This window comes from Lissotriton vulgaris, chromosome 10, assembly GCF_964263255.1.
Source record: "Lissotriton vulgaris chromosome 10, aLisVul1.2, whole genome shotgun sequence".
Lineage (NCBI taxonomy): Eukaryota > Metazoa > Chordata > Amphibia > Caudata > Salamandridae > Lissotriton > Lissotriton vulgaris.
The window spans coordinates 1,003,366,803-1,003,380,118 of record NC_141698.1 but is presented as its reverse complement, the minus strand read 5'-3'; the positions used below and the strand labels follow the sequence as shown (position 1 = coordinate 1,003,380,118).

The 13,316-nt window shown below is 45.1% G+C and overlaps 1 protein-coding gene across 1 annotated transcript in view; it reads left to right on the top strand.

Annotated features, from left to right (window-relative positions):
• LOC147689136 (uncharacterized) overlaps positions 1-4,143 on the top strand; it is a 270,996-nt gene extending 266,853 nt beyond the window's left edge. Inside the window, exon 5 of the mRNA XM_086939872.1 lies at positions 3,956-4,143. Within this exon, the coding sequence (XP_086795998.1) occupies positions 3,956-4,090 (135 nt within the window). The 3' untranslated portion in view covers positions 4,091-4,143. The remainder of the gene's footprint in view (positions 1-3,955) is intronic.
• Positions 4,144-13,316: the final 9,173 nt, after the last annotated feature.

The following is a 13,316-nucleotide window of genomic DNA, read 5'->3' as shown; positions in this document are numbered from 1 at the left end:
CTGCCACGCAGAAAGACTCTTGATCTATTGAGTGTCAGAAGTGAAGCTGATGGGAACTGGCCGAGGTGTTTGCAAACCCTGCTCGTCGTGGTTTTGAAGATCTATATAAAGTTGTGTAGCTGTTGAGACGTTGCAGTGCTAGCCTGATATGGTTGCCAATGTCAGATCAGTGTCTGTATAAACAAGCATTGGCATAGCCAATACGTCTCGACTTTGGGACCTTATAAGTATTTAGTTATGCAGCACAATTTCCTTGGTGCAACTACATCAACTGTTGCATGGCTAAACACTTATAGGTCCCAAAGGTGAGACCTATTGGCTATGCCAATGCTTGTTTGCTTTTTCCATGTGTGCTGCCTTGTGCAGCACACATGGACTAAGCATAATGCCAAGGTTTCTTTATGTACAGGAAGGTGTCCCTTCCTGCACATAAACAAACCTCTTTTTAAAAATGCCAATTTGTAACTTACATGTGTGCTGCATGAAGCACTACACATGTAAGTTACAAAATGGAATTTAAGGTTTGTTTATGTGCAGGAAGGAACTGCTTCCTGAACATAAACAAACCTCCCTGCTCACAGACATGCTTGCTGTGAGCAGGAAGGTTTGTTTATGTTCAGGAAGGAGTTCCTTCCAGCACATAACAAACCTTAAATGCCATTTTGTAACTTACATGGGAGCTGCTTCATGCAGCACAAATGTAAGTTACATAAAGAAACCTTGGCCGTTTCCTGTACATTAAGAAACCTTGGCATTTTGTTTATTCCATGTGTGCTGCAGAAGGCAGCATACATGGAAAAAGCAAACAAGCATTGGCATAGCCAATAGGTCTCACCTTTGGGAACTTACAAGTGCCTTCGCTGGCGATAAGTTGTGAAACTTATCTCCATCACAGGGGGAAACTCTAGGCTGCACCAAATCCTTGGTGATATGGTGCAGCCTAGCATTTCCGAAGTGGCGAAGAGAGGCGTTAAGCCAAGACAGCTAACGCCTCTCTTCGCCACTTTGTTGATAATATGCCACATTATGTATTAGCTAGCCAGGTAGCCAGGTAGCTGTTATTTCTATCTGTATTGTCTATCTGAGTAAACAGAACACTAGCAGCAGGCCAGCTATACATAAGTCAGGAAGCTGAAAAGACTACATATGCACAGGACCGAACTACGGGGACTTAGTGTTGCAGAGTGTGTATTTATTTATTTCCAGTTTTATATAGTGCAAACTCGACCTGAGAGGCATGGGGAGATTACATGATTTGCAGAGAATCTTTGGATGTTGAGCTGTCACTGAGACTCGATCCTGGTTCCCCACTTGGCAGCTCTGGTCGTTACGCCACACCCTCTACAATATCCATATTTTCTATGTGTTATATATGGCTCTCATAGAGAACATCTGGCCTTTATACAATATACTAAGGGAGTCATTATGATGTCGGGTGGCATCACTTTGGCCGATACCGCATCTGTCATGGGACCGACCGACACCCGGTCAGCAGTCCCGACCACCCCATTAGGATGTGACCGAACACTATTCGGTCGCATTCCTACATTTTGCTATGGCAGCATGCATTACGGCTGTAGACCGGCCGTAATGCATGTTCCCATAGTAAAATGGGAGGTGCAGTTCATCCCTGCACCCATGGCAGGCACCTCAAGGTGCCTGCCACGGAGTGCAGGGGTCAACAGGGGCCTCTCGGCCTCCAACCAGAGGCCGTGCACCCAAGGGGGCCTGACTGGGTCCTCCAAAATCCAGTTCCGACAGCCTTTCCGTGTCAGAAAGGCTGGCACGGAAAGGCTGCTGAAACCCGACATTGTAATCTCAAGGGCGTAAAGGCATGCCCTTGAGATCACAGGCCGGATTCTGACTGGCTGATGGACTCTCAGAACCCGCCGGAAGCCAGCCAAAAATGACCGGCAGGTTTAATTTACGGCCACCTCCATCGTAATGAGGCGGTCATAAAGTAAACTGACCGCACCATTACGGTGCGGCGGTAATGGCTCCGACCAAGGGTCGGAGTCTTTTATGGCTGCATCGTAATCAACCCCTAAATCTGGTAACTCACTGCTAAGAGGTGCCAACAGTGGATAACAAAACTGGGTACCCATTGTTGTGATGTCATGAAGGCCTTCAGGGCCAGACTGACAGGTCTCTCGGAGCTTGCTGCGTAGTGCTGCATGTCTGCTTTGACTGAAAGCTGAAAGCACAGCTGCAGGAGGGGGCACCAAAGCAGGGGACGGCTTAAGGATGGTATGTACGGTATTTATTTTTCATATTTGTGATATGGAGAAGAGGCCATGTTATGCATGGCTCACCCATTACTTTTCTTCTTTTGTGTAGCAGCTAAAAGCAGATGCACATGATATTGGGGGTCATGCAAGACATAAAATTATAGATCGGTGAAAATGCGAATTGAGGGGACTTTTTTTACCTCGGGGTTCAGAGTAACATCATAGACGACTTGAGCTCCATTTTCGTGGTCTATTTTATGTCACTCAGAACCCCTCCATGAAAACATCCCGGTTATTCACTGTTATCTATAATTCTATATAATGCATCTGTACCAAAATGGCATGAGGGTGCTTTACAGCTCAACCAAGTTTCAACAAATAGGGATTTATTAAATATAGAGAGCAGGGGAAAACAATGTATAAGTCATATAGATTTAGTCTGATGATTATAGAATGACATAGAGTCAATTTGGGCTTGAGGTTATGAATTGCTTAAAAAGGTGAGCTTTGACCTGCCTGCAGAAGACTGTGAGAAGGGCCAGTTCTGAGCTTGAGAGGCAAGGAGCTCCAGGCCGCCACGGTTGCTCCAGATAACGATTGTTTCTATGTTGTGGCTGCTCTGAATTTGGGCTGGACAGGAGTGAAGGATGCTCTGGAAAACTACAGGTTTAATGCAGTGCTTAATTTGAGCCAGTGGTTTCCAGTGCTCAGCAGTGGCACTTGATTATCAACACCAGCGCTTTTCATGAGCACCAGTTAAGGACACATTAATTTTTGGTAGGCACTATGGAGATTTGGGGGCATATTATCAAGAACGGTGTTACAATTATCGCCACTTCAGCTGCAGGAAACTGGCGCTAAAGCGGCGATAATGGGCTTGATAATATGCCTTTGAGAATTCTAATAGTAGTCCATGTTCACACCAGAACATAGGCTTCTATAGGAAATCACAAGGGCATATTATCAAGCCCATTATCGCTGCTTTAGCTGCAGTTTCCTGCCGCTAAAGCGGCGATAATTGTATGGTCGTTTCTTGATAATATGCCCCTAATTGATTTGCCCAGAATCACAGGCTGTTGAGCTGATGCTGAGACTCTAACCTGGTTTCCGAGCTCTGAAGTCGATAGCTCTGGCCATTACACCACATCCTCTCCCCAATTTCATGGTTAATGGTTGGTTTTATTTTAGGCGGCATTTACAGGAGAAATGGGCTGGTGTAAGCTACCTCCTTGACCAGAGCCCCAGCACTTATTTTTTAACATATGAACCACTGGTTTAATGGAAGAGAGTTTACGAGAAGTGGACACGAACAGTCATTCCTTTTATGTCTGAAGAAAGGCCTATGATGTCTTTATTGCAATTTCAAAATGTTCTTAGCTGACCCTACATCTTGAGGTATTTTGTTTTATTTTTTGCAATGAATTTTTGTTTGACTTAGTTATCAACTCACAGCTCAGGTGAGCCTGCACAGCTGTGTCATGTCACCTTTGTGATTTTGCAAAGCATTGCACTCAAAAAAAAGAAAACAGTCAGACTAGGTAAGAAAGGTTAGTGCTGGAGACCGAGTTGTGCCTTTGAATATGAGGAAATGAGCAACCTTGAGAGGCCTGGTAGTGCTTACTAGAGGTCAGAGTCCATGTCTGAATGATTTTATACTGTAAAATAAGGTGTACAATACTGCAAAATGGAACATTCCTGGTAACCCCCATCTCTTGTATCCCCCACAGCTCCCCGAGGTGGCAAGTATAGCAGCTGAGAAGGCACGTACAGTGGGGTCTCTTCTTCAAGCAGTGCTGAAGTACCATCAAGAGGTAATTGAAGCTCAAGAGACACTCCTAGACTGGCTGAGTGTCAACCTGTAGCACCACCAGAACAAACCTTCCTATTCGAAGCAGGCCACCAGCGTGCAAGGACACTTCGCTTGAACTGCTGTTCCCTTGCCAGTCCTTGACACTTCTGAAAGAGTGGCCTTTTGCTCCTAACCTAATCCAGTGCCTTTTAAAATTCCGACTCTTTCCATGGCCCCTTCGACAGTTGGGCATAGCAAAAGACAAAAAATAAAGCTAAGAGAACCAGGGACAACAGAAACAAGACTTTGTTGTTATGTGCACTTTTGAAAAGTTAAGAGTAATTGTTCAATGACTTTTTGACAACTCTGTGGTGTGGAGTGTTATCCATTTAGTAGAAAACATTTAGAACCAGATAACCCTCCCCTTAGAAACTTGTTAAGACCCTCAGCTGGTGGTTCTAATGGAACACCATGAGACAAGCAGAGTCCCCCAGGAGTTTCAGGTAAAATCAGAGATGTCATAATCCAATAGATAGAATTTTAGACAAGAAAATAAATCTTTATATGACTAGTTTTTTGGAAGTTGTGGCAATGATGGAGAAGGATGTGGCTGGAAGCAAGCACAAAGTAGAGTAGAGGAAGCCAACCACGGTATATTGGTAGGTAGATTTTATGGATGGTTTGGTTGGGCTATTCAGTGGCTTATATATTGTAGGTTTATTTGAACTTAAATGTGTTAATTTATGTTTTTGGGCGTAGTTCTCCCCTGATTGTCACTTTTGGTTGAAAAGAACTAGAAGTTGAATTACTTCATTGGGGGGGTAATTACAAAAAAGTCCTTGTACACATCGCCTTCTACTTATCTCCGGAGAAACAACTGGAGTTCTCAGGTTTCGAGGAAGGGCTCTGATTGAATTTGCATTCAGGTCAGTTATGGTGTTCAGGGGCCGCTCATCCCTTATGGCGGAGGAGTGTCGCTCCACTTCTCAGAGCTAGAAGATTTTAGATTTTTTTTATAAGAAAACGATATATTATCATTGTATTTTTCCCTGGCTAGGCCTAGTGGCCCGAATCTAGGGTGGGGTGGGCCATTGTCTATGACAGCAGCAGGCTGAGCAGAGGGGAGGAGAGTTGCGCACGTCCATTGGGCCAGCCCTTTTAGGATGGCCAAACGAACATGCGCACTTACGTTTCTCCAACCCAGCTTTATTGTACAGCCAGGTGGGAGAAAAGGCACAGGCTCCCAGTCTCTGAGCGAGCGTGAGTTCTGCCCGCTCAGACCAATCTCACCGCTGCTCTCATGAATGAGAGCAGTGTCTGGATTGGGTTGGGAGCCTTGGAACCTCAGCAGCACCCGATTGTGGAAGGAGCTGGACTCCAGCATCGGCAGATAAGTCCTTTTTTTAAATGTACCTTCCCCCTATTTCCTCACCTCTTGGTTTTGTAACAGTTGCTACTGATGGTGTTGCTTGAAGAGGATAGCCTGATCACCACAAGGTGTAGCTAGTTGAAGGAAGTGTGGGTGAGGTGCTCCTTGGATGGTGTAGGGGAGCAAGTCAGGGTAACGCAATGCCTCTGTTCCACCACTTTTGCAGAAACATGTACATGAGTGGTGCAGTGTTGTGTTCTTTAAAGGACAGATACGGGGTAATGCATGAGGGACCTTCGTAGCTGTCAGTGTTTCATTTCCCAAGTGGTCTACAGTGCCTTTGCTTGCCCTGAAGTGCTTTGCATTTGCAGGTCGCCACCACCAAGTAACCCATCAGCAAAATAATAGAGAGAGGAAACATGCTGAAGAGGGTGAATACTGTAGTGTCAGTCACAAGAGTCCACCCCCCAGCAACTCTGCAGCAAATACCATCCAGCATCTTCTTGCAAGCCTCTTTAAAGTGAGCATGTGCCCCTGCACCTAAAGCATATAAACGACACAAAGTACGGATGAGCATGTTACTCCACCACACCCTTCCTCTTATTTTTATATATTTATTTTTCATCTTTTCTTCTCATTATCCTCGCGTTATTTCTCCTCCCTTCTTTGTTCCTTTTCCGTCTCCTATTTAATCCTTTTTAGGTCTCGCCTAGCTGTTCCCTTTGCGAGGCATGCAGTATACACTATAGGTGAGGGAAGCCCTGCCCACTCCCCCACCCACTTTTTCATTGGCTTGTGGCTTTGTCCTTTCTAGATGCTGCCTAAATGCTTCCTTCTGATTAATGTAAGCACTGCTAGTCCCGCCTTATGACGGCCATGTCTCCTTCTGCGGCTATTGGCCCCTTTACTGCGTGTTTGCAGAGCACTACTTTGGTCCCGTGCCACCCCTACCACTGTCCGAGCCTTCTGTCCCGCCCCGTCCCCCACATCTCTGCTTGTGACTGTGTTATCACCACAGGCTTGTTATCCCACCATTTAAACTTGCCCCGAGATCACCGCCGCGGCCCCAAGCTAAAGCGATACTCAAATCGCCCTTGGGATCACCACCTCCAGCTCAGGAGCCTGAGAAACCCTGTGCGTTGCACCGCTGCCGTCAGAGAATTGCCGTGCTGGGATTGGTGCCCTCACGTGGGTTGCTCAGCAACAAGGGGCATGTCCTGGAGAGGAGCTGCGGTGAATTCAGGAAGAGCAAGGCGTCACCAAGCAACCTGACCTCCCCCATTCAATTCCTGCCTTCCAGAAGTGACTGAAGAGACCACAACGACCAGACTGGAGCCCAGGGAGGCAGTGTGTGATCACATGGGTGGGGGGGCAGGAGTGTGGGTGAGTCGGCTCTCGGACTTTGGCAGTGAGAGCCGGCTTGTAGGAGGTTGCTTGGCTTTGGGGGCATTATCTTAGAGCTTGGGGCCGCGGGCGGCGGTGATCTCAGGGCATTGCCAATGCTTGTTTTTTTTGTTTGTTTTTTTTAACTGCTGAGAGCCGCGTCTGGTCACTCAGCTTAACCTGCTGTGACACCAGGCACCCAAAGTTCGCACAACGCTCTCTACAGCAATAGTTAATGGTGTGCAATAAGGGCGGTTAGACGTCATTTTATGACATTAGACGTCTTCGGTCCCTTCCTCCCGTTAGCACAGGAGCCGCTGTTCTACTTCCATGGGGCGCTACAACTGCTGCCTTACCCTGGTAACCACATCCTCAGGCTGGCAAAGCCCCTGCGGTTCTTCCATGGCCGGGAACTTCTGGAAGAGTTCAAACTAGTGAGTGCAACCTCGGGGATGGTGTTATGTGCTTCGCAAAGAAGGCGGGCGTTATTGTGTGTGCTCCTTTCAGTAAGGTGCGGGTTGTATGTTCTGTTTAGGGAGTGGGTCTCATCTCCTTGGGGTAGGGTGAGTCGATGTTTCTGTTCGTTTAAATGTGCCTTTCTTTTTTTTTTTTAACTGCGAGGCAAGCTCGTTTCATTTTCGCATTTCACGCAAGGCAATTTCTTTCTGTCCCCCCCCACCACCACCACCTTCCGCAGACTGGTACCTTCTCGCTCCCCCCCTCAGTCCAGTGCCTTCTCGCTCCCCCCCTCAGTCCAGTTCCTTCTCACACACCCCCTTCTCCGGTTGCTTTCTCAATAGCCCACCGCCCGCCCTCCCTGTTCATGACTTCAAATGCTTGTTTGTACTGACTGACCCTTCCAAAAAGCATTCGTGCTCCACTAAAACGTTGAGACATTCAGAAGAAAAATACAATCCCTATCTCAAACCTGTGACCTTATAAAGATGACAAAACGTACCAAGTTTACTAAATAAAAGGGTAACACCAATGAAATCCACAGTAGAAAATTATTTTGCAGTCTGAAATCTAGCTAGACCTTTTTTACACCATGAATCTGAAGGGTAGCACATAGAGCAATACTGTACCCTTTGGAAAAGGGTGACTGTCTGTATGCACCTATATACTTTGCCCCAGCGGGAATCAACATGCGAAACAGCCTTTTCTGTTACCAGTACTAATTAAAGTAAATACGATAAATGAGGAACTTTACCTATTCTCGGTCTGTGCTGAGCTCGAGATGTTTCTCTCAAGTTGTTTGTGTTTTTATAAAACCTCCTATGTTCTTGTGCTCAGTTGTGTGTTTTTAACAAGCGAGTATTCACGCGTCCAATAATCTGCCTGTCAGTGTGGTCGCTGGGTTTTGTGTTAAGTGAACAGGTTATGATTGTGCTTTGAGCTGCATGCCTGGTGACTTAATGAATTTACGTTGTGCCTGAATATCTGTGTCTCCTGCAGAAAGCAGCACTCTCCATCTGTGTCTTCTGTTGCAGGTAACACTGCCCATCTGTGCCTTCTGTTTTAGGACACACCGCCCATCTATGCCTCGTGCATCATTATAAGGCATGGGCGGAAAATCCGTTCCGCTCGCGGATTTTGCGGATTTTCGGGAAATCCGCAATCCGCGAGATTTGCGAATTTCCTGAAAAATCCGCAAATCCGCGAGCAGCGGATTTTGCTCGCACTGCTCGCACTGTTCGCGTGAGTTCGCGCCCCGCGAATAAGTGCGAAATTGCAGAAATACGATTTTAGCAAAACTGAAAGTAACTACTTACCAGGTTCAAAAGTTCAGGCTCATCATTAGTAGCCATTTCCTGTAGTGCTTCCTGAGGGGCCCCTCCAGAGTTCAGTTGCCAGTTGCAACTATTATGTGACCCTGCTCTGAACCTCAGAATAGTTACACATATGCCACAAAGGTCCTGAATTACAGCTAAGGGAGACAAGCAGGAGCCAGGCTGGAAGTTAAAATCCATTAATCAGCCCCTAATTCATTATTGTCAGTTGGGGCAGGGCAGGTGTTGTAACTAATTTTGCAACAATGAAAGCACTTAGCAAGTGCAAAAGATCACTAATCAGGGCGCACTAAGGAAGCAGGTGCCAGCTAAAAAAATATTCTGTGACACATTAATCAGCCCCAAATTAATTCAGGTCACTTGAGGCAGGGAAGGTGTGCTTTGCTTTGCCAAAAATAATGTACACTGGACAACCAGAGGGTGTGGTGATGAAACAGAGGGTGGCATGGGTGGGCCAGAGGGTGGCATGAGTAGTCAGAGAGTGGCAGTGGTGACAGAGAGTGGCAGTGATGAAGAAGAGTGTCCCAAACAGGTTGGACACGTAGAAACAACAAGTTCGCAAAACTTGCGACCCGACAGGTAAGTTCGCAAATTGCGAAATTGTAAAAACCCTCGCGAACTGGCAGAAACACGGGCGAACACAAAAAAAAAAAATCCGCAAATTCGCGGGAATTCGCGGATTTTGCGGATTGCGAGTTTGCAAATCCGCAAATTCGCGGATTGCCAATCCGCAAAATCCGCTCATGCTTATAGTACCACACTGCCCTTTTGTACCTCTTAAAGCACAACACTCTGTCCATCTGTAACTTCTGCAGCAGTACACTCTGTTCATCTGTGCCACAGGCAGCAGAGAACGCCGTGCACCTGTGCCTCCTGCAGTAGGAAACACTGCCCATCTGTGTCTCCTGCAGAAAGGCACACTGTCCTGTAAGGTACCCTGCATTCCTCTGCAGCAAGGGAGACTGCCAGGATGTGCGCACTTCAGCAGGGCACACTATCCCTCTGTGCAACACTGCCCTAAACGCTGCTAAATCACTAGGGCACACTACCTTATCTGCTTCCTGCCACAGAGCCCCTACCCCTCTATGTCTGCTGCAGTGTGGCACACCATGCCTCCTATGCGAGTGCACCAATACACTGTTTCCACGATTTCTTCAAGTAGCAGGCCCTGCCCTTTTATCTCTCGCTGATGGTCTCCCGTGTCCAGCTTTGCACACACTGCCTGCCACCCATACTACCTAAGCCCTCCATATCCTTCTGCCCACACAAAGATTGGGTCCATAGAAATTGTCTTCCAAAAGCACCCTTAAATAATAATATTTGTTTCAAATCTAGTTTCCCTTTGTCTTCCCAGTTTAACATTACACGGCAGTGTCTCTCTGTGTCTCTGGTTTTAATGCGGTGCCTGTTTTGTTACACTTTGTGTTGTGCTGGATTGGACGAAATGGGGATTGCTACTTTAGCCTGTAGTTGTGGGTTAACAGCAAGAACAAAAGACAACATTAAACCTTTGAACACCATATTTTCTTTTACATTTTCAATAATTGGACAGTTTGGCCACTAGTACCACCCCCCTCCTCCACCGCTTTATAATGTTATAAGCAGTCCGGTTTCTGCGTAAGCAAACCAAATATTTTGCATCACTTAGTGCGCTCAGCAGAGAAGCCAAAGAGATAATGAGCAAATAGTCAGAACCCTTTTACAGCCCGGATTATTTCATACGCTCAGCAACAAGGCCAAAAGTTTGCTGGTTTTTAAAAAAAATTTTTTTTAGTTCAAATCTTTTTTATTAAGAGAAAGAGAAACAGGAGTTTGAAAAGACGAAATCAAAACATACATTTAATTACATTCACTTATCAGTGCAACCTGATTTTCAAATTCAAATAACGAGCATTAAGACCCTTTAAAAAAATAATTCTCTAACGATGAAATAAATGAAAGACATATATACATACATGCAATTATTAATCAAAAAGAATGGTTGCAATATGATTGGATTGAAAAAAGGAGGAAGAACGAAGAAAGGCGAAGAAGAAGTAAAGAGAGAGTGAGAGAAGAAAGAGATGTAGAAAAAGGGGAAAGAAGGAGGAAGGAAAAACGAGATTGAAGAGATTGATATGAAAAATAGAAACAGCATTTAACATAACGTCTTATTGTGTGCTCTGACTCGCACCAGCGGGGTAAAAGCGTCTATGTTGTGCTCTTATGGGTGACCGGGACATGGTCAATATCAGTGATCAATATCCGTGAATGTGCCCAGTGTGCAAATCTAAGGTGGATCATAGCAAAGTTCCAGAGAATCAAGTGAACTCTAGAGCTTGGCGTGCGATTTTCGCCACGGTGAGAAGTGGAGAGCATCATTATCTGCGCCCCTTAGAGAGGCCAACCATTCTTGCCATATTTTGAAGGAAACATCGGATGCACTTTTCCTTTTGCTTAGGATGACTTTACAAGCAAGTGTAAGCATGAGATCCATTAGGTGGCGGTCATGTTCATTCACTAATTTTGTGTCAACTGCCCTAAGCATAACATATGCAAATTCTCTAATAGGTCGGTATTGGAAGATTCTTTGAATGTAATTATAAATCTTATCCCAAAAGGTTTGGAGCAACGGGCAATTGAAGAACATGTGAGCTAAGTCTCCCACATGAGTTTTGCAATTCCAGCACAGGGGGCTATCAAGGAGTTTAAGCTTGTGGAGTTTTTCCGGTGACCAATATGTTCTATTTATCAGCATGAATTTAGTTTGAGAGAGTATCGGTGATATTTTATTGGAAAAAGGTGTAAGATGTATCTTATCCCAGTCAAATTGTATTATAGAGGAGTTATGGTCATTTTCCCAAGCAATTTCGCACTTCTTATGTGCCCTCTGGAGGTTTGGGGAGAGTATTTTATAGATTCTAGACACCATGTGACCATGTGAAAAGTTTGCTGTTTTAACACTCACGATTGTGTGCCTGGCCGGTATTACGCCCTATCACGTTTGTGAATGGGTATATATTTTGCAAAGTGCCCTATGTACTAATAGACCATTTCTGAAACTGTACATTCGCAGACAATAATAAAATCACCTGCCTAATAATTATTAGGTGAGGCAGGTTAAAGCCCAGATTAGGAACAAAAACTGCTGTGGCACAAATATTAAACCCATCCTCACACTCTCCCCCCCCCCTTTCTCTACCACTGTTTTCATCTCCTCATTCAACCATCCACCAATCCATCCACCCACCCACTCATCCAACCATCCCATCCATCCAGCCAGCTAGCCACTCACCCACTCACCCATCCACCCACTCATCCATCCACCCTCTCATCCATCCACTCATCCATATTCTCTGCCACCCTCTCTCTCTCTTTCTGTATTTCCCTCTCACACACTCTTACTCTAATTCTATATCTCTATTTCTTACTCTCTATTTTCCCGAAGCCCCCTCTGTGCCATGTGCAGTAAACGTTAGGGAGCTTAACAAAGTGACAGCGGCGCCAGCAGTGACCTCTGGGTTTACATATCTAGCGGGGCACATGCAGCCTGCTACTCCCTATGCCATGTTTCTGGTGTTGGTATCTTAGCAATGGTTTGCAATCGAGTTACAAAACAACTTTTTGACCCGGAAAGACATTTCTGACTTCTAAAAAGGGTTTTGTGTAGTTCAAAACACTATTTTGCATTTGCATACTCTGTGATTTTACTAACATGAGGTTTGCGAATACTGCATTAATATGGCGAGACCAATTGGCATGGCCAATGCTTGTTATTTTTTCTCATATGTCTTTCCCTTCATTGTCCTTCATCCCTCCTTTGGTCTCTCGTTTATTCTTTCTATATTTCTTTTCTTTGTACCGTTATTTAACTCTAGTTTTGTGTTTTACTTATTTATTTCCATCTTTCCATTTTTGTTGTTTATTTCTTTGCTCTTTACTTCTTTTCTTTTAGTCACCCTCCTTCTCTTTCTTATCTCCATTCTTCCACTGTTCCTTGCTTCTTTTTTACTTTTTCTCTTTTCACCTTCTCCTTCCTTCTTTCCATTTTCTTTCCTTCCTTTCATTCTTATCTCACTCCTTCTATCACTCTGCCCTCACTCTTCTTGTCTCTCACTTATTTTTGTCTTTGCAATTTTCATAATTTCTCTTTCTTTCTGTCATGTTTGATTCCTTTGCCAACTACTCACCACAGGGCTATGCCATGGTGTTTTATTTCCTGTAGTATTTTTTATTTTTTTTTAATTTTTGAAACCTTTATTGTGCAACATAAGCATACAGGTACGGGCCCACAACCACACGGGCCGGCCTCGAAAACAATTGGTAGCACAAAAAGTAAGGATAGTGCAGCCCAGCAGTCCCAAACAACGAAATGCGGAAAGTGTCCAGGACGTGGCATATGGAAAGAGGGACCGCCGGGTACAGGAGGAGTTAGGTAAATTTTAAAGTTTGTAGATAAGAAGGATCAGACGCAGTCAATCCACCGAAAGCACATGGCAGGCAACGAACCAGCGAGTTAGCAACAAAACGAGGTAGAATAATTGAAAAAGCAGCAGAAAATAATACTCATCAGGATAGTAGCACAGTCAAACAGTACATGCTGGCCATCGCCCGCCCCACGGACTCAGTACACCCAAATCCACGAAAATAACAGTATCAGCAGCGGAGAGAATACGCAGCGCTACCCCTAAACACCTGACTGACCCAAAGGAAAAAGGGAAAAGTAAAGAGAAACCAAAAAAAGACAAGAGAATTAAGGCCCATAGAAACTGAAACTA